General features: G+C 39.0%; 1 protein-coding gene across 8 annotated transcripts in view; it reads left to right on the top strand.

Annotated features, from left to right (window-relative positions):
- Nucleotides 1-21,181, top strand: part of LOC139140617 (A-kinase anchor protein 9-like) — a 137,491-nt gene that overhangs the window by 63,751 nt on the left and 52,559 nt on the right. For 7 of the 8 annotated variants that reach the window (XM_070709972.1, XM_070709974.1, XM_070709978.1 and 4 more), the window contains exons 9-16: nt 8,032-8,278; nt 8,768-8,835; nt 9,855-9,981; nt 10,782-13,340; nt 15,174-15,340; nt 16,276-16,427; nt 19,361-19,581; nt 20,408-20,590. In XM_070709972.1, the coding sequence (XP_070566073.1) occupies nt 8,032-8,278; nt 8,768-8,835; nt 9,855-9,981; nt 10,782-13,340; nt 15,174-15,340; nt 16,276-16,427; nt 19,361-19,581; nt 20,408-20,590 (3,724 nt within the window). The remainder of the gene's footprint in view (nt 1-8,031; nt 8,279-8,767; nt 8,836-9,854; nt 9,982-10,781; nt 13,341-15,173; nt 15,341-16,275; nt 16,428-19,360; nt 19,582-20,407; nt 20,591-21,181) is intronic. The other variant, XM_070709979.1, reaches the window with a different exon arrangement.

The raw sequence follows: 21,181 nt of genomic DNA, 5'->3' as shown, positions 1-21,181 counted from the left end.
AACATCTCCCAGTCAGTACATTCGAAACACGCCTGTAAGCTAGAAATACTGTCTACTGACCAGTTCTTCACAGCTTTTGTTACTCTACGAATCCGCTTAATGACTGGTTTATAGATAGGGGCAAGCATTACAACATTATGATCTGAAGATCCAAGAGAGGGCAACGCAAAAGATTTGTATGCGTCAGGAACTGTACCATAACATCTATCAAGTATTTTATCAAAACGAGTAGGACACGAAACATATTGGTGGATATTTTTTGCACTCTTGCTAAAGTCACAATGATTGAAGTTGGTGGCGCTGCTAAGGGGCTCTGATGGGGAGTGATGGTATGCTTGGACTCCCTAGTTACTAACAGTTCAAACTACATTTCTTTGTGTCCACTAATCTTCAGCCTTGCCGGTCTCAGTGAGTGAGATGTGTCAATGTTAAAGTGTTAAAGTGCAGTGCATGTTATACAAATTGTAAAAAATGAAAGTTATCATGTAGTCAATCAAGGTCATAGCTAATAAACATACTTGGAGATTCTCTCAATACAAAAACAGTAACTGTCACGACTGACATATTCCCTTGAATCAACTAAGAATAATCTAAACTGCATGGCTTAGGGAAGTTTCACTTGAACTTTGCTTGACTAAATTTCTTTTTATCAGCAGAATTGCATCCATGGCCAGAAGTCGGGATTTTTTCATTTTAGACATTTTTACATTTTAGTAGTGCATGTTTGACATGTTAGGTCGGAACTAACGTGACCAAAAAAGCCAATCGTGCAAACCTATCGTGTATCGTGCACGCCAAACATGGATGCACCTATCGTGTCTAAAGTGTCTAACGTGTATATCATGACTGTACGATTGACATACGGTACCATTCGACTTACCTGGACATACACGTTAGACATTTTAGACACGTTAGGTCCGTACACGTTGGGTCAGCACGTTACACGATAAGTTTGCACGATTGGCATGATAGATTTTGACTCATGTTGAGAACCTAAAATGACATACACGTTAGACATTTTAGACACGATGGGTCCGTACACGTTAGGTTTGCACGATACACGATAGGTTTGCATGATTGGCATGATAGATTTTGACTCATGTGGAGAACCTAACGTGTACGGACCTAACCTGTCTAAAATGTCTAACGTACATGTCATTTTAGGTTTTCATCATGAGTCAAAATCTATCATGCCAATCGTGCAAACTTATCGTGTATCGTGCAAACCTAACGTGTACGGACCTAACGTGTCTAAAATGACTAACGTGTATGTCATTTTAGGTTTTCATCATGAGTCAAAATCTATCATGCCAATCGTGCAAACCTAACGTGTACAGACCTAACGTGTCTAAAATGTCTAACGTGTATGTCATTTTAGGTTTTCATCATGAGTCAAAATCTATCATGACAATCGTGCAAACCTATCGTGTATCGTGCAAACCTAACGTGTACGGACGTAACGTGTCTAAAATGTCTAACGTGTATGTCATTTTAGGTTTTCATTATGAGTCAAAATCTATCATGCCAATCGTGCAAACCTATCTTGTATCGTGCAAACCTAACGTGTACGGACCTAATGTGTCTAAAATTTCTAAAGTGTATGTCATTTTAGGTTCTCAACATGAGTCAAAATCTATCATGCCAATCGTGCAAACCTATCGTGTATCGTGCAAACCTAACGTGTACGGACCTAACGTGTCTAAAATGTCTAACGTGCATGTCATTTTAGGTTTTCATCATGAGTCAAAATCTATCATGCCAATCGTGCAAACCTATCGTGTATGGTGCAAACCTAACGTGTACGGACCTAACGTGTCTAAAATGTCTAACGTGCATGTCATTTTAGGTTTTCATCGTGAGTCAAAATCTATCATGCCAATCGTGCAAACCTATCGTGTATTGTGCAAACCTAACGTGTACGGACCTAACGTGTCTAAAATGTCTAACGTGTATATCATGACTGTACCATTCATCTTATCTTGAGACCCTAAAATGACATACACGTTAGACATTTTAGACACGTTAGATCCGTACTCGTTAGGTATATGTACGATACACGATAAGTTTGCACGATTGGTATGATAGACTTTGACTCGTGGACAACCTAAAATGACATACACGTTAGACATATTGGACACGTAAAATGTCTAACGTGTATGTCATTTTAGGTTCTCAACATGAGTCAAAATCTATCATGCCAATCGTGCAAACCTATCGTGTATCGTGCAAACCTAACGTGTACGGACCTAACGTGTCTAAAATGTCTAACGTGTACGTCATTTTAGGTTCTCCACATGACTCCAATTTCTATCATGACAATCATGCAAACCTATCGTGTATCGTGCAAACCTAACGTGTACGGACCTAATGTGTCTAAAATGTCTAACGTGTACGTCATTTTAGGTTCTCCACATGACTCCAATTTCTATCATGCCAATCATGCAAACCTATCGTGTATCGTGCAAACCTAACGTGTACGGACCTAACGTGTCTAAAATGTCTAACGTGCAGACTTTTTACAGTGTTTAGTCATGCACGTTTGCCTTACACGTTTGGGTTCTATAATGTACAATGGCATACAACTCCCCATAGCACGATAGCTTCAACAATGTGAAACGTGCATTTTTACCAACTACTGGCCATAGCTCCAGAATTGGTAAACTGAAGTTGAAAATTTTCCTGATAAGCTCAATGGAATGTAACTCTGTGACTACCACAGTGGTTTAAAGTTGCTGTACCAAACATTCTATGAACATGTAATGGTTCTTGCCAGAATTTTCCAGTACTTAAGGGTATATTGTAATTCATTATGGCGCAGGAAATTTCAGACATTTAGGCAGTGAAGGGGTTAAAAGTGGTCAGTGTGTCGTGCAAAACAACGTAAAGCATGATGATGCTGACAAATCTACAGTTTGTACTTGGAAAGACATGTTTACATCGTATCAGGTGAATTTGGTAAAAAAGGCAGTAGACTTAAACATGTCCTATGTAACATCATCTTGAAAAAAAATTACCATTTGAAGGTTTCCAGAAGCAAAATATGAACACCATTTCCACTGACTTGTCTTTCTATTAACCCTTTTCCTGCCGAGCGCCCTTGTCCGTTATTCTCCCAAGTCAGTAGAAAACCGCCCCATAATATGTGCCTGCAAAAGATTGGCTCTCCTGCATGTTATCCTGCCAGGCATTTTGGCAGAAATCGCCCATTTTCAGGGTAGTTTTAGCCGTACTTATACGTGTTAGACTTCGATAATTTCTACACGCCCGTAGACAGGGGAAGGAGCTCAAGGGTTGCTGCAGAAAAAAATTGAGGTCACCGGCTTTGTTTGCCCCTGGGAGTGCGTCATTTTATTGCCGTTTCATGTTTATTTTTTCGGAAATAAACTCCTTCAGTATTACGCACGTCCGCTAGGCACAAACATCACCTCACTCGTCTGTTAGTCAGAGACCCTGAGGGTCGTGCTAGGGGTGCAGAAGCACCGGCAAACCTGTCCTGTTTCCCCAGGGTAGGGTCAATTGAATACGTACCTTAAACGACTTGGCAGTGTAGCACAAAAACTACGTTTTTGCCGTTGTATTAACGACATGGCTGAGCCATTGAAGCACAGCTCAACGTAGTTTAGCCAGCTCAGTTGGGAGTTGGCTTACGAGTGTTACCGTTCATTACTGACTTAATCGAGTGGTCCTCAGTCAGGTACGGGTTTGTACCGACATGGCTTGGGCTGCAGCTAACCAGTGATAACCAGTCACTACACCCAAGTCTTCAGTTCACTTTTGCGATGCACGGGTGCAACGCAATATGCTTCCATTGTTCTAGCCATCGACGTGTCCACATGCCTGGCAGCCATATTGTACTGCTAGCTGGTTTGCATAACAAAAGCAGTCCCTGCTAACTGCAGGCGGTATCCCCGTAGCATATTGACCTTATGTCACCTTTTGAATTCTCTGTACGCAAACAGCGTACGTAGTTACTAATGCGTCGGCAAGAGGATACGTTTGCCTGCAAACCAGAGCCAATACTTCGGACGATGGAATAAATAAAAAATCCAAAGCTACGTCCATTGAATGGCACGGCCAAGGTGGTGAAGGACGTTGCCTGGCTTGAACTTGCAGAGCTGAAGCCCAGCTTAGTACGTCGGACACCAGTTTGTAATGGTATTTCCGAGTCGTTCATATCCGTTCCATCGGAGGAACAAGTCGAGCCATCCGTCAAAAATACGTTCTCATTTTCAGTCACGCACAACTGAATAAGTGACTTTCGTCTCGCACCATCGGCATATTTGCCAAGTCGTTTGCAAGAGGTAGCCTTCTAGATTAGCATTGCCGAGTTGGTCAAGTTCGGCAGCAATCTCTATAGTGCCAGGCAGCCAAGTACGTCCAACTCCGCCAGAAAACGTCACCATGCTATCCTGCCAAGTCCGCTAAAAAGCGGTAAAAAAAAACCAGCCCCCTCGGGTGTGGGGGACTGGCGGACAGGTTTCTGCACCTTTCCCTGTCTATCGACTCCCTGCGAACCCATTTCGAGGGGAAAAGGCGTTCCTTGTCAGAAAACCTCTCCTCGGATGACCCCTAAAGGCACAGGGGATAGCAAAACGTAGTGCCGTCGACTTGGCAGGAAAGGGGGTACCCAAAAAGGGCCCGATTTCCACCGCGTTGGGAGAATAACGGTCACCAGTGCTTAGATTCTGGCTACACCGAATTTCAAGCGGATTTTCACCGACTTGGCAGGAAAAGGGTTAAAGACATGTATTTGGATTGTTACAGACTTCACCAGTTAGTGACAGGTATCTGTTACAGTTATGTGTAGCCCAATGATTGATCTTCTGGGTACCGTGATTTTGTCGCTGATTTTGAATTTTTTGATTTGGGTAAGGTAAAAAAAGCTAAAATATTTTTGTTGGTCTTCTGTTTTGGCTGCACCCCTTGCTGCAGAACACTCTGATATGTAATAGAATGTATACTACATTGTACATGCTCATTGATTCAGACAAAGAATTCCAGTTTCAACAAAACTAATTGGATATTTTTTACGCTCAGTAAATCCAAATTAACCTTCCATAGACACCTGCCCTTGAAAATAACACCCTGCTACATGGGGAATAATGAAAATAAATTAGCCATGGACTGAGTATAAAATTGCTCAGTTTACAGACATTTGAACTGTTGGACTATTAGAACCTTCAAAACAACGCATATTCCAAGAAGGCATGGTGTTCTTAACCCTTTGAGCGCCAAAGTCAATTTTTGTCGCCCTTATAAAAAAAACCTCAGTCAATTTTTGTCAGACTTTTGCTAAAATTTTGATAAAAAAACTTGCCAATGAAATGTCATGTTCATGTGGTCCAAAATTATCAAAAAAATTACAGAAAAGTTCATAAAAATTGGTAAAATGTTGCACTAAACTTTTGGCGGGAAAAAATACAGTACTCCAAGGGTTAAAAATCCATCAATAGCCTTTGCACTTGTAGGTTACACTTTGAAAGCAGGATATTTTCTTTGTGAACTCTATTTGACCTTCAACGCATCTTCTGAACCGCTGAACCGCGGAAACTAATAAGGAGAGATGTGTAGTGCTTTCATTTCTGAGAACTGGATTATTGGTGAAGGTGAAAAAGGTTTCCTGGAAGGAAAGATAAATATGAGTTTTTAGTGTGTGCAGTTGTAAATGTCACTTTTTATGGACAACATCAAATCGTTGTACGTGAGATCAATTTTTAGGGAAGTCAGGATGAGGTGTTGTTAGGAAAATTATCAAAAGCACCTTGAGTGTGATTGTGACATGAAATCTTGTCTGAATAACTTAAATGTATTTGATAACAAGAATGTTTGTGTGCAGTGTCACCTAAAATGTGATTTATGCAAGATTCATCTTTGCCAGCCAAGTTTAAGCTCTGCCTAAGTTTATTACCAGCCAATATAATTGACAAATCCATGGATTTTGAATCAAAAGACTGTGAGAGTTAATCTGAAAATACCACTGTGTGTATCAGCTGATTCAGTGCATTGTAAAAACCACCCTGTCAGTTACAGAACCTAGGGCTTTTGGAGTGACTATTAAAAAATGTTCTTTTCCGTTCAATTTCTTTATGAATCGCTTTACGGCAAGCAGTTGTTTATATACCACCTGCCTCGGGCTCTTTTGCAATAAGCAGCCGATTATAATGGTTCTGCCAGTCCAACAAATCAGGGGACAGTGAACAGCGAGACAACACTATCTGTACAAACAATGCAGTTGACGCCAACCACTGCAATATACCGGGCACTAGTAGTGTCTCTGTCTTTTCATGCAGAACTGATGAAACTTGCATCCAGAGAGATCAAATCTCATTCTGAGCCGAGCCTCTTCCTTTGAAAACCTTTTCATGGCAAAATGTTCCACAGGGGCAGTATAGGATACATAGTGTGACATTCATAATTTTATAAAACCCTCGGTCTAGATAGCTGGCAGAGAAAATTGAGTGTTCACATCTTCTTTTTGTGGAAATTGGAAATTTAAGTATTTTCTACACAGTTTAGTACACAGGGTTGCAGCTACATGGATATTGAATGTTAAATATACCTTTGTGGTATGGTTGAGGAAATTAGCTTATCTTGGCCGCAGCTGAAAAAAAACTGAAGAGTAACCCCTGAGATTTAACCAGTTCACCTGGATTCCCTATGAACAGGTCCACAATAGCCATGAGGAACAAGTGGTGTGGGCTAAACCATGATAGGGAAAGGATTCATGTTAATTGTTGAAAAGAAAGACTTTTAAATTTCCTTGGACAAATTATAAGGAACCGTACACGTAGAACTTTCACTGAGAAGTGCCGTCAGCCAGTCAGCTATAACGTTTGATTCACTTTCCAGTTGTTTTTTTTTTCATCTCTAAAATACGGTCTCTTCTGCCGCTTCAAAAACTATATTGAAGTACCTAGTATTCAATTTGTTGATATGGTCTGAATGTGTGAAATGTTCAATGCTACACTGAACATTAATCCTGACTTGAATTAATTTGTCTGCAACATATCGTACAAAATGTGTTTTGCTGGCAAGAATTAATACTTTGTATTTCAACATACTAGTACTCAAGGGAGAAGAAAAATATTTAATGCATGTGCTGCACACAGAAGGAAAGTAGTGAATATTTGATGAAGTCACCGCTATTGTCCCTTTTTAATGACATAGCATTTTAGAGTTTATATCCATGTCAACATTACCTCATCAATTACCTGTACTGTCACATCATCAGCCCAGACAGTCATAAAACTAACAATGAATCATCACTCCCATGGGGGATAATGGAAAACAACTTTCTTTCTGCTTCTGAGCAGGTGACTGGTCTTTTGTTGAGTGAACTTTGTTAGTTTAAACAAGTTCAATTTTCCAATGAAAATACCTGTTATAGAACTTAGGTAATACAGAACATAGAACATATAGCTGAAATGTCGCCAAGCCGATCCAATTTGGTCAAATTACAGTCTACGGATGAACCAGGCAGGAAAATTTGAATGTGAAGCTGATTGGAAAGTGGACGTTGTACAAAGCATGAGTTAGCTCAGACTCACAATGCTTCACGAAGCCTTCATGTGCACACACTCAGTATTGATAACATACATGTATATATTCTTGCCATTCCATACAACTTTGGATTGATCAAGTCCAAATTCAAATTCATATGACGTGGTATTGAGATCGACTGCCTATACATACCAAACACACACTAATGCTGACTCTATATGCGATGTCAATTTTGACTGTTTTACACAAAACTCAATCAAATTCCTTGGAAGCATACCATAGTTGTGCAATGTGCAATTTTCTGCAGAGGAAACGAAATCATGACACCATCACTGATCAGAAATAGAATCACTCTTTCCTGATACATGTAGTCTTATCTCTTATATTTTGAGTCTCTTTGGCAGGAATTTTGATGACATTTCACATATTAGGAATTTCAATCTTAAACCCCAATATATTGGTGTAGCTCTGGTAAATTACCCAAAAGTTAGGCCTGAAAGGGTTAATAACATTGATTTTCCTTTTTTTCAGCATGAACGGAAACTTCAACTTGAGGCTTTGAAAATTACCATGGAGCAAATGAACGCCGGCAGACTGGAAGTGATCAAGGCTGAATTTGAACACATGAAAGCCAAGGCAGTGGCTGATCTCCGTGAGAGTCTGACGGAATCACACAAGAATGACATGGCCCACCTGACAAACCAACTACAGGCAGAGTGGACAGAGAGGCTGGAGGCTGTGGAAGAGAATCATCAGAAAGAGTTAGAAGCCCAGAAAGGTGGGTTCTCAAACCTTCTCACCCCTGTGCACTGTGTTGTTTCAGCTGCCCATTAAAACAGAGTGGCCGTACCAATGCTGTCAGGGGTGGGGTGCATTGTGTGGAAAAGCTACTACCAATCTCTAATTCTACATGTGTAAATCTTTTTCATGTTGTCAGAATTTAAATTCACATTTGTTCAACATTTTATACTCCAAGATAGTTTTCGTCTTGCACTTTCTTTCTGTAATTAGATGTTTCGCCACAAATCTTTCAGGCTGGTCTTCCATGTTGGAATATTATAACACAAATACATGTAGAGGACTGTGTAAACCTTCATTGCCCATTTCACCAAATACCAACCATTGTACCCATATAAAAAAACAGGGCGGTCGGGTGGTGTGGTGTGATGGGTTGCCAAAGACTTTATTACTGAGAGTAACTGCAAAGCCCTGATATAGATTATTATGAATACACTTTTGAAGATTGATAATGACCTTATGTTTACAGTTGAAGTGGAACAAAAATCCCAAAAGGAAATGCAGAACATGATGGAAAAACATCATCAAGCAATAGAGGTAAGTTTATCTTCAGCTCACCTGTACTGATAATATAGAACTGAATCTTTTGGTAAAACAACCTTAACCCTTTTCCTGCCAAGTCCATATTTCACCATCAGGTCAAGATGGTTAAAATTAATGAAACACAACATATTTCATATGGTTTATTTTAACATAATACTGTACATTTGAAGGCTGTTGTAAACATAAATACTGTAAACTTGATTTTTTTAGACTAAAGATGCTATAACATACCAAGCCAAGCGGGTGAAAATGCGTCATGTTTTGGCTCAAAACCGCTTTTTACTGACTTGGCTGATGGGGAAGTAATAGTCTTAATACTGTCTGGCAGGAAAAGAGTAAAGGTGTTGATAAACACAAGGGTTCATACATGTACTGTATGGTCTAAATTCACCAATGCTGACAGCCATAAATACATTTTTTTAGTTATTTTTTAAATTTATTTCAGTAGTCAAACAGGCTATAGGCCCATTTACAGGTACTTTAAAAAGCAACAGTGTAAAAATTAAAGTCATGAGATGTACTCTCGTACCTCATACACTGTTTTCCATGTAGATAATGGAGATATCCATAGTTAGATAATTGTGGGATGAAAACATAATAGCTCGAGTTTTGGAATGTACCCTAATAATGTCCTGTCTGTCAAAAATGATGTTTATTTTTAATCCTCTGTCTCCCAAGTCATAGTTATTTCTGTGGTTTGTCTATGGTGCCTGGTAGAAAGAGGATTAAAATTCTCAGGGATACCGTATACAGCCCTAATCAATATTATTTGCTGACTAAATTCCAAGTTAGGTTTAGAGATTCAAGACTAAAGTTGAGGAATTATATGCTTCATCTCACAATAAAATTTGGATTTTTACCCTCTGCCATCAAAATCAAACACAAATCAAACACAGCAAACACAAAATAGAGAAAGCAAACAAAAAATGAATATATTAATTTTTTCAGCAAAGACTTTTTATAAAAATACTTTCACATTTTTCACTTCGCACTATTGATACCTTTGTATATAGAAACTTACGACAGAGCTGAGTGCCTTAAAATCCCAAGTAGAAGAAAAGGATAAAACTGGTGAAGAACAGAAAGCTGATGTGAATTCCCTTCTTGAAGAACGACAGAGAAGTCTGGAACAAGCTGAAGGTAAAATGATTTATCAGTCGTATTTTGATATCCCAAGAATCTTCCCTGTACATGTACAAATTGAAAGTTTCTTGTGCATGACATGTTTTATACAGACTTTGCAGGACTTAATGACAAACACATTTATAAGAATTGAAACTTGGATTCCTGGCCATGTCCAAGTGGCAGCTTTCCACATGTGATATACTAGTATTTTACTATAAAATTATTAAGAGTAACGATGTGGCCAGTTGTAAAGAAAGCAGTATTTTGGAAATCATTCGGTCTAGTGGTTACCCTGTTATTTCAATAGTCTGAGACCAACAATATTTTCATCATCATTTGTCAGACTTCAACAATTTCAATGAAATTTTTCACCAGTTTACCATACACTCAAATCATATGAAAACAATATTTCAAACATTATATCCCCGTCAGAGCTATTTCATCACAGCACATGCAATTCCCACAATCTCATTGACCTGTTCATATGTGCATATAGTGTGTAGCTATTAATGCTTACAACATGTGTTTTCTTATCACTTTTCTCGGATCGCCTCGTTTCACGATATAGCACGTGGCGTACACAGGAATGTTTTGCAGTCTGTCTGCATGCCAGATGTGTGGCTGTGCTTTCTGCCTGAATATTTATTTGTCTCTTCAATGTTTGAAAAGATTATTCATACTCACATATCTGTCCTGTCACAGTCCTTGTGCCTTTGCAAGTTTCAGACATTCTGGGAGGAAAATAGGGTTATGACGTTCTCTCTTTATAATTCCGAAACGTGCATCTTTGTAATTTGTTGTAAATTGTATCCCAGCCATGAAACAAAACTTAGAGCGCGTTCATGAAGAGCAGCTGTCAGAGTTGGAGACCCACCTGAGGTCGACCAACATCATCCTTGAAACGGAACTGATGGAAGCCAGGCAGGACCTGGAGGAGAAGGAACAAGCCTACGTGGCGGAGATCGAGAGACTGAAGAAACAAGTTGAAGAGGTGGACCGCGAGGAACATGAGGCTCTCTTGGAAGAAGTTGAGGCGCTGAGGCAGGAGATCCCCAAACTGAAGAAGAAAAGCGAGAAGGAACACACTCATGAAATGGAGAAGCTGAGGACCTACTTTGAGCAGAGATTGGAAGACTGTGAGAGGTATTGGTCTGAGGAGGTTGAGAAGTTGAAGGGTCATCACCATGGTGATGTGGAGCACGAAGGAGACAGGACCACAAGTGGCTCTGAAGTAGAGGACAGTTTTGAAATCTCTGCATACGCCAAACCGCAGCACTACACTACGCTCACTCAAATATCGCTCTCTGATGTGGAGAGTACGCCACCACCCTCACCGCCCCCTGAAAATGAGACTGGGGTCGATGAGAACGTGCGGAAGGAGATTGAGGAGAGGCTACGAAACAAGTACCGGGAAGACCTTGAGAAGATGCAGAGGGAGTTTGACAGTGAAAGGATTGCGGAGACTGAGAGGTTGCGATCCCAGATGGAACTGAGGCTGGAGTGGGAGGTGAATGCTGTCAAGGATGAGCTGAATGACAGGCACACTAAACAACTCTCTGCTCTCCAGAACTCACACCTCGATGAACTGGAAGGTGAGAAGCAGCGGCTAATGGACAATCACATGAAGGCAATCACCAGGCTTCGGATGGAGTGTGCTGCGGACGCAGCCCGGCAGATAGACACCGAAGTGGAGAACATCAAAAGCGAGATGGAGTTCTCCAAAAGGGAAGAGATCACGCAAGTCAGGGAAGAGCTGGAACATGAATGCAAGATGGAAAAAGAAGCAATGCAAGCAGATTTTGAAATACAGAGACAGATCGAAGCAAGGAGGGTGCGGGCTGAGTGTGAGAAAGAACAAGAAGTGCAAATTGAGAGTTTGAATGCAACGTTTGACGAGAGGCTTCTGGAAGAGATTTCACATGTCCGGGCTGAGCTGGCCATTGAAAACGCCCAGCAGCTGGAAGTCACCAAGATGCAATTTGAAATGGACAAAGCAAGAGAGATTGAAGCAAAGACAGCGCAGCTCTTGGCTGCAGAGCATGAAAAAAATGCTGCAGAATTAGCAGCAAAATTGCTAGAATTGAGGACAGAGTTAGAAAACAAAGCCAGAGCAGAGGAGCAGAGACTTTGTGATGATTTACAAGAAAAACATGACAAAGAGTTAAAAAATATCCAAAGACAGCTTTCTGAGGAGAGAGAGAAATACAGCGATCTGAAAGAAAGCTTGGAGTCGGGTCAATCACCCGAACTTAAGATCATGAAAGAGGATCTTGAAGAACAGTACGAGAGGAAAGTCGAATTAGTCAAGGCAACGATGACTCAGGAATTTGAAGAACTTTTCAAAACTATGCAACAGGAGAAGTGTAGAGAAGTGGAGGAACAGAAACAGGAGTTCCTTCAGCGGCACCAAGACATGATGGATAGATTCACGGAGGAACAGGAACATGAGAAATCCACCATCAAAGACCTCCATGAGGCAGAAATCGCGCAGGTGAGAGTGTCCCTCAAACAGCAGCACCAGAACGAAATAGAACTTTTGAAAGGTATGCACAGTCGCGAGCTGGAGAACCTGAAAGTTGAGCTGGTGCAGACGCTCAACAGAGAGAAAGACAAAATGGAAGAGGAAAGGAATCGCGAGATTGAAAAATTACGGGGTGTTGTTGACGCAGGTGAGCTGTACAAGCAAGAGATCGAACACCTGAAATCCCAGCATGTGAGAGAACTGGAAGCACACGAGGAGAAGGTTAAAGAGGAGTTAATCGCCGTCCATATGGAGAAATTCCGCGCTATGACAGACGAGCTTGAGGCCGCCCACCAGCAAGACCTGGAACAGGCGAGGACAATCCTTCGAGAGAGCCTGGAAGCAGAACGTGACCAACAGGTCGAGGAATTAGAACAGAGACTTGCTAAACAGGAAGAAGAGATGAAACACACTGTGAAATCCCTGCAGGAGAGGCATGAATTGCTGGTGTGCGAGCTCCGGGAGAGCTATAGTGAGCAAACCAAGAAGGAAATTGATGCTGCGAGGCGGCGGTTTGAGGACCAGCTGCACGCCATGAACATGGACACCCAGAGTGAAGTTGACAACGCCAGGTCAGAGCTTGAGGAAGTTCACAGGCAAGAGATCTTGGACTTGCAAAAGAAAATGGAAGAGGACCACTCACACGACATTGAAACGTTGGAGAGGGGCAAAACAGATGAGACTGAGACAATCAAGAAAAGGCATTCCGCTGAAATCGAGCACTTGAAAGCAGAACTTGAAGAGAAGTTGAAACACACTGTGGAGGACATTGAGGCGGAGTACGAGAAACAGAAACAGGAAGAGTTGGCTGCCCTCAGGAGGATGCTACAAGCAGAGTATGATCAGGTCAAAGGTAAGAATTTGCATGAACACGTGAATGTAGTCATCTTAGTTTGAGATTCTACGTCAGGTCTCATTTTGATCCGGTGATGGAAAGACTGACTGATTGTAGTGTGTATCTTGACAGATGACCTATCGGTAGATATCATACTTGTATTTTGAAAAATTACCGGTACAAGCCAAACGGAAATTCCCTGAAGCATTGGAACCTTAAATTGTTGGGTTTTGCCTGATTTGAATAGTGTGTATAATTTACTGCATGCTGTCTGCATGAAGGGACCTTTAAGTTAGTGATCAACATAAAAAAGACCCTCTATGTTGGTGATCAACACAAAGAGAAGATTCTTTCAAACTTTTCACTCGAACTGCCAGCAGATTATTTCATCAAAAAGATATGGCATTTTCTACTTAAACTACAATCCCATACTGGTGGATTTTAAAATCTTTCAATGACTCAGCGATCAAAACACCCAGGGGAAATTCATATGTGTTTTTGAAAACACCCATGGTTTTTTGAGGAATAAAAAACCAAACAGTTGATCATGAACATGTGCACATGTACTTTGTGTAAAACTTTCATCATAAGTATATTTGTTTAGTTTGTGTCATTGTTCCTGTAGTCTGTTATTTTATTCTGTTTTGTACTGTTGGTGTTTTTTTTATATCACCAAGTTGTTCATATTATATATTTGTCAAAACCCTTGACCAACCCGTCTGCAACTTCCCATGCTTGTGGTGGACAAGGACTGTGATGTATCTTCTGTGTGTATTTATGTAACCCTGCAATTCCCTAAACAAACTGCTTGCTTCAAAAACTCCTGCCATACTGTAGCTTTATGCAATGTCAGTAGTTTTACTAAACCCTGTAATCAGTCTGTGTTCTTTTATGTAAATGTTGACTATGCTATACTGTACTGTTTTAACCTTTCAAAACCCCTCCCTCCTGTGTATTTTGGTTCAACCCCATTGTCTTCAATGGTGTGGGTTGAATCCATGCATAGGGAAATGGGGATAGGCACCCCAAAGAGGTGTATCTTTTCTCTGTATTTCCTGTATTAGGCTTCTCTGTTATAGATCTGTAGCTGTAACATCGCATGTACTGTTGTCACTCTTTTGTTTAATTTCTAAGTATGATTTTTTTCTCATTAAAATGTGTATTATCGAACTTTTATAACTGTACTGTAATGAAGGCGTATTACAGCATATAACAAATTTATGCTGCAACTTTTACAGCTATGACTTTTGACCCTATGTGGAAGGTCAAAGGTCAAGATAAAGGTGTGCCTGCCTTTTACTAATTGCTGACAATTCTTTTGCTGCTGTGACAGTTTATGTATTCTTAATCTGTCTGCAGGCCCATTCATAATAGTTCTAGAAATGACAGATTGAGAATACCGAAATATGTATAAAATATATGTGACATCAATATAACAAATTCTTGAAAAATTGTAAAATTTGTAAAGGTTTGCTCATCTACTTGTCAAAGATGGCAAAAGTGTTAAACATGTAAAATTTAGCAGTCCATGATGTATGTCGGCCTGTTTTCAGTTTGTAACTAAAAGAAGTCAGACCATGTACCTTGTTTAAGGTAATCTTCTTTCACTTTGCCCATGTTTTTCAAACCATGTAAATGAAAAAAAAACATATCTTAATATCATCCTCATATATGCGTGTTATCATTTGTTTTCATTTTCCGCATCATCAGCCTTTGTCACATGAATTTCAACAATATCATTTCTCACTTATGTCCTCTAGTCTTTTTTGAAAAGCAAAAGAACATATCACTCAGGTCTGACATTTGGGTCGGGTTTCTTCAAAGTGAGAAAAAAAAAATTGATTTTTACAGGTGAAATAGACACTTTGAACAGCCAGAGACAACAACAGCTGATGGCCGACTCAGAAGCTGCATTTGAGAGTTTGAGTAAAGAACACGAGACAGATACGCAAAGGCTTCGACAGGAGAATGAAAATCTGAAATTGCAACTTCAGAATGATCAAGAACTTCTTGAAAAGGTGAGACTCTTATTGCCAACTCCTAGATAAAGCCTTAAGATACGCATACTGAAACTTCACTTTTTTAGCGCCAAAGTAAATTTTTGTCACTTTCATAAAAAATACCCCAGTCAATTTTCTTAAGATTTTTGCCAAAATTTTGATAAAAAAAAATGTAGTCAATCAAATGTGACATACATTTGGTCCAAAATAATCAAAATATTACAGAAAGATTCATAAAATTGATGAAATGTTGCACTGAAATTTTGGTGGGAAAAATTACGGCACTCAAAGATTTAATATATTACCTCAGATCCACTGATTGTAGTCTCAGATCCACTGATTGTACATTGTAGTCTTTCCTAAGAACAAATTGTGAACAGAATTTATCACATGCTCATCACTGATATTAAACAAACATCAAGTTCATTGCACTCACAGACCATCAAAAAAACAAGACTTTAATATACTGATGAAAATAAATCGTGCAACTCAAATCATGTCAATTGTTCAGTGGTGCTGTACAAGTTATTCTATTCTGTGTGACAAATTATTGAATTGTGATCAGAAAGTAGAATTATGTAAAAATCAATATATCATATAATATTGCTCTAATTTCTGATACAAATTTATATATACTGCACTGATTTTCCTCTGTGTAATTATAAATGTCATATTCCATGAAGGGTGTATGACGAATGCAAAAAAAAAGCAATAAATATGCAATAAAACCAAAAAATCTGAAAAAAACAAGCAAACAAATAGAATCATACAAAAGTGAAATTTCAAGAGTAAACGAAAAAAACTTCCCACAAAGTAATACAACCTTTTATACTGAAACATGAGACACAAATTAGTGAATGTGGAAAGACTTTTGTTATAGGAACACATAGGTGAGATTATAATGAAGCGTCTAAGTATTCTAAGTATTTATTGTAAAATTTTACTTTCAAAAGCTGAAGGAAGAAGTCAGACAACATGAGGAGAAATTCAAAGAGGAGAAAGAAGCGTACAGTATTGTGATGAACAGACGGGAGAGAGAGATGGAGGAAGGGGCTAACCTTGTTGCCATGTTGAGATCTGATATCGATAGACTTCATATGGACAGGTGAGATTTCATTTCAATCAGATCTGATATCGATAGACTTCATATGGACAGGTGAGATCTCATTTCAATCAGATCTGACTTCATATGGACAGGTGAGATCTCATTTCAATCAGATCTGGTATTTATAGACTACAAATGGACAGGTGAGATTTCATTTCAATCAGATTTGATATCGATAGACTTCATATGGACAGGTGAGATCTCATTTCAATCAGATCTGATATCGATAGACTTCATATGGACAGGTGAGATCTCATTTCAATCAGATCTGATATCGATAGACTTCATCTGGACAGGTGAGATCTCATTTCAATCAGATCTGATATCAATAGACTTCATATGGACAGGTGAGATCTCATTTCAATCAGATCTGGTATTTATAGACTACAAATGGACAGGTGAGATTTCATTTCAATCAGATGTGATATCGATAGACTTCATATGGACAGGTGAGATTTCATTTCAATCAGATCTGATATCGATAGACTTCATATGGACAGGTGAGATCTCATTTCAATCAGATCTGATATCGATAGACTTCATATGGACAGGTGAGATCTCATTTCAATCAGATCTGATATCAATAGACTTCATATGGACAGGTGAGATCTCATTTCAATCAGATCTGGTATTTATAGACTACAAATGGACAGGTGAGATTTCATTTCAATCAGATTTGATATCGATAGACTTCATATGGACAGGTGAGATGTCATTTCAATCAGATCTGATATCGATAGACTTCATATGGACAGGTGAGATCTCATTTCAATCAGATCTGATATCGATAGACTTCATATGGACAGGTGAGATCTCATTTCAATCAGATCTGATATCAATAGACTTCATATGGACAGGTGAGATCTCATTTCAATCAGATCTGGTATTTATAGACTACAAATGGACAGGTGAGATTTCATTTCAATCAGATTTGATATCGATAGACTTCATATGGACAGGTGAGATTTCATTTCAATCAGATCTGATATCGATAGACTTCATATGGACAGGTGAGATCTCATTTCAATCAGATCTGATATCGATAGACTTCATATGGACAGGTGGGATCTCATTTCAATCAGATCTGATATCGATAGACTTCATATGGACAGGTTAGATCTCATTTCAATCAGATCTGATATCGATAGACTTCATATGGGCAGGTGAGATCTCATTTCAATCAGATCTTATATCGATAGACTTCATATGGACAGGTGGGATCTCATTTCAATCAGATCTGATATCGATAGACTTCATATGGACAGGTGAGATCTCATTTCAATCAGATCTGATAGACTTCATATGGACAGGTGAGATCTCATTTCAATCAGATCTGATATCGATAGACTTCATATGGACAGGTGAGATCTCATTTCAATCAGATCTGATATCGATAGACTTCATATGGACAGGTGAGATCTCATTTCAATCAGATCTGATATCGATAGACTTCATATGGACAGGTGAGATTTCATTTCAATCAGATCTGATATCGATAGACTTCATATGGACAGGTGAGATCTCATTTCAATCAGATCTGATATCGATAGACTTCATATGGACAGGTGGGATCTCATTTCAATCAGATCTGATATCGATAGACTTCATATGGACAGGTTAGATCTCATTTCAATCAGATCTGATATCGATAGACTTCATATGGGCAGGTGAGATCTCATTTCAATCAGATCTTATATCGATAGACTTCATATGGACAGGTGGGATCTCATTTCAATCAGATCTGATATCGATAGACTTCATATGGACAGGTGAGATCTCATTTCAATCAGATCTGATAGACTTCATATGGACAGGTGAGATCTCATTTCAATCAGATCTGATATCGATAGACTTCATATGGACAGGTGAGATCTCATTTCAATCAGATCTGATATCGATAGACTTCATATGGACAGGTGAGATCTCATTTCAATCAGATCTGATATCGATAGACTTCATATGGACAGGTGAGATCTCATTTCAATCAGATCTGATATCGATAGACTTCATATGGACAGGTGAGATCTCATTTCAATCAGATCTGATATCGATAGACTTCATATGGACAGGTGAGATCTCATTTCAATCAGATCTGATATCGATAGACTTCATATGGACAGGTGAGATCTCATTTCAATCAGATCTGATATTGATAGACTTCATATGGACAGGTGAGATCTCATTTCAATCAGATCTGATATCGATAGACTTCATATGGACAGGTGAGATCTCATTTCAATCAGATCTGATATCGATAGACTTCATATGGACAGGTGAGATCTCATTTCAATCAGATCTGATATCAATAGACTTCATATGGACAGGTGAGATCTCATTTCAATCAGATCTGATATCGATAGACTTCATATGGACAGGTGAGATCTCATTTCAATCAGATCTGATAGACTTCATATGGACAGGTGAGATCTCATTTCAATCAGATCTGATATCGATAGACTTCATATGGACAGGTGAGATCTCATTGTCTGTTACGAAGTTAGAAAATATTTTATTGTTTTATTGAGGAGTAGGTTTGCATTTTGTCCAAAGTATTTATTATTAAGGTAATCAGTTGCAAAGATTTACACAGCTTCTTCCCTGAAGGCCAATATATTTTGCATGTAAATTGCATATTTATTTTAGGAAAGATGTTACATTATTTGTAATCTCCTATTGTATCTATATACCGAGATATATCAGATTTTCAATTGCTTTCATGACAGAAATTTTTAAGAATCAAAAATTACCTTTTCCCAAACAAAGGAATTCTCTTGTCATGTTTGAGAAGGCATCTGTTCAAAATTTGTCCACCTCTGAATCGTAGTTCAAGACAAACACCACAGTCATGTCAACACAGTAATTTGCCAAGAAGTTTAAAAGTGCCGTATGCTCTTTACATGATCTGTATTCAATGAAGTATTTCTCCTATACAGAGAGAATTCCCAACGCATTAATGACCGCCTACTCAGCATCATGACTGAAACCGTCCGAACCTGCACAGCCACAGAGGAAAAGATCAACAAGAAGCTGGCCGCCATGGTCGGTGAGGGTAGACCTGCCACAGAGGGCGCTGTTGGAGGAGAGAGAGAAAGTGGTGTGGGCTCAGACAGACCTGATGACGACACAACTGATAAAGATGATGACACTCTGAAAGGTAAAAGAAAACATTCTAGAAGTTCCTGTATCTTCTTATTAATAAATTTTCTTGTGGGTTACTGAACTCATTTTGAAAATTGATGTGTCTCATAAAATAGGCAAAATTAATGGTTCTACTCAGGAATAAAAAGGACGCGATGCGTTCTACAGACTCAGTACGCCCAAATAATCACGTGATGCCGGTACAAACAAACCCACATGTGTACGAACGCATATGGAAATACACGTAGGTCTATGCGCGTTTGAGCACATGGCTTTGTTTGTCCCGTGGTCTATTCCAATTCCGGGTTTGGACTATTACAAAAATGCTGGCTCATTTCACAGATAGATCATGCAACTTTACCCTCTGCACACAATTTTCATGTCATTGTATTTGTGTTCACAAGCGAGATAAATTTCACCGTTTAGGTCCTCCCAGAGAATCTGATTAATAAAAATGTATTTTCTCAACAAAAAAAAAAACAACTCTTCTTCAGTAATTTTGTCTCCTATTCACAAAGTTCACTGACCCATTTGTCAATATGAAAGTGGCATCACTATCGTGACACAAACTTCAACAAAGCTTTGCATCTCATTTTGACAACGCTCATTTGAGAACATTCAAGTTTTACACTAGTTCTAATAACTGGTCGCCTGTATTTTCACGTGAAACTTACTGTGTGACAAAAAGTTTGTTTTAACCATATTCAGGAAAATTTTTAAATATTCAGTTTCCATGATATGACCGTAATAATACATATGAGCATAATACTTTCTTCCATAGTTTTCTGCCTACTTGAGTATTCACTTCTGTATTGATTGTTTTTAATGTTTTGATGATATAGGTAGTGCAACTGATGGTACCAGTGGTGGTACAGACTCACATGACAAAGCAGGTTCAGACAGCGATACCATTCATGACACCAGCCTGGCTTCCATCACTGACGAAGGTTTAGAACTGTCACAGCTGACAGAGAGTATGTTCACAGGGCCAGACCTTGACCCAGAAGGGGAGGAACTGGTGCTAGGTGAGTCTTATTTTTAACCCTTTCACCACAGTGGTATAGTCCAAATCTATTGTTATCAATGGTGAGTGTTGACCTGTTTACAGGGAATTAGGGGTGAACAGGTTAACCCTTTGAGTGCCAAAGTCAATTTCTGTTGAATTTGTACCATACAATGCCGACAATTTCTCTCAGATCTAGACAATTTTTTCAGATTTTTCCCAAAATTTTGGTCAAAAAGTGCAGCCCATAAAAATTTTTGTTCATTTGGTCCAAAATCATGAAAAAAATAGAGAAAAATTGATAAAAATTGATAAATTGTTGCCCTGATATTATAGCGGAAAAATTACAGTGTTCAAAGGGTTAAGGCAGAATGCATCTCAGGAACATGTTTTAGACTCAAATTTTTACAGTACTGTGCTGGTCTGTTGTTTATATGGACTCATTTTGAAACTTTAGGTTAAAAAGTAAATAAATGGTGACCCCTTGTATTGTGAAAGTTGGATAAAATGATTATTTTTACACATAAAGTGAACATAGAAATGTCTTAGCCTTGGAAAAAATTTGCCTTGTTTGCGTAGATGGATGGCATATAAAAAGTGCTTGTAACATTTT

This window comes from Ptychodera flava, chromosome 9, assembly GCF_041260155.1.
Source record: "Ptychodera flava strain L36383 chromosome 9, AS_Pfla_20210202, whole genome shotgun sequence".
Lineage (NCBI taxonomy): Eukaryota > Metazoa > Hemichordata > Enteropneusta > Ptychoderidae > Ptychodera > Ptychodera flava.
The sequence above is the reverse complement of the archived record's forward strand: the minus strand, read 5'-3'. Positions and strand labels throughout refer to the sequence as shown.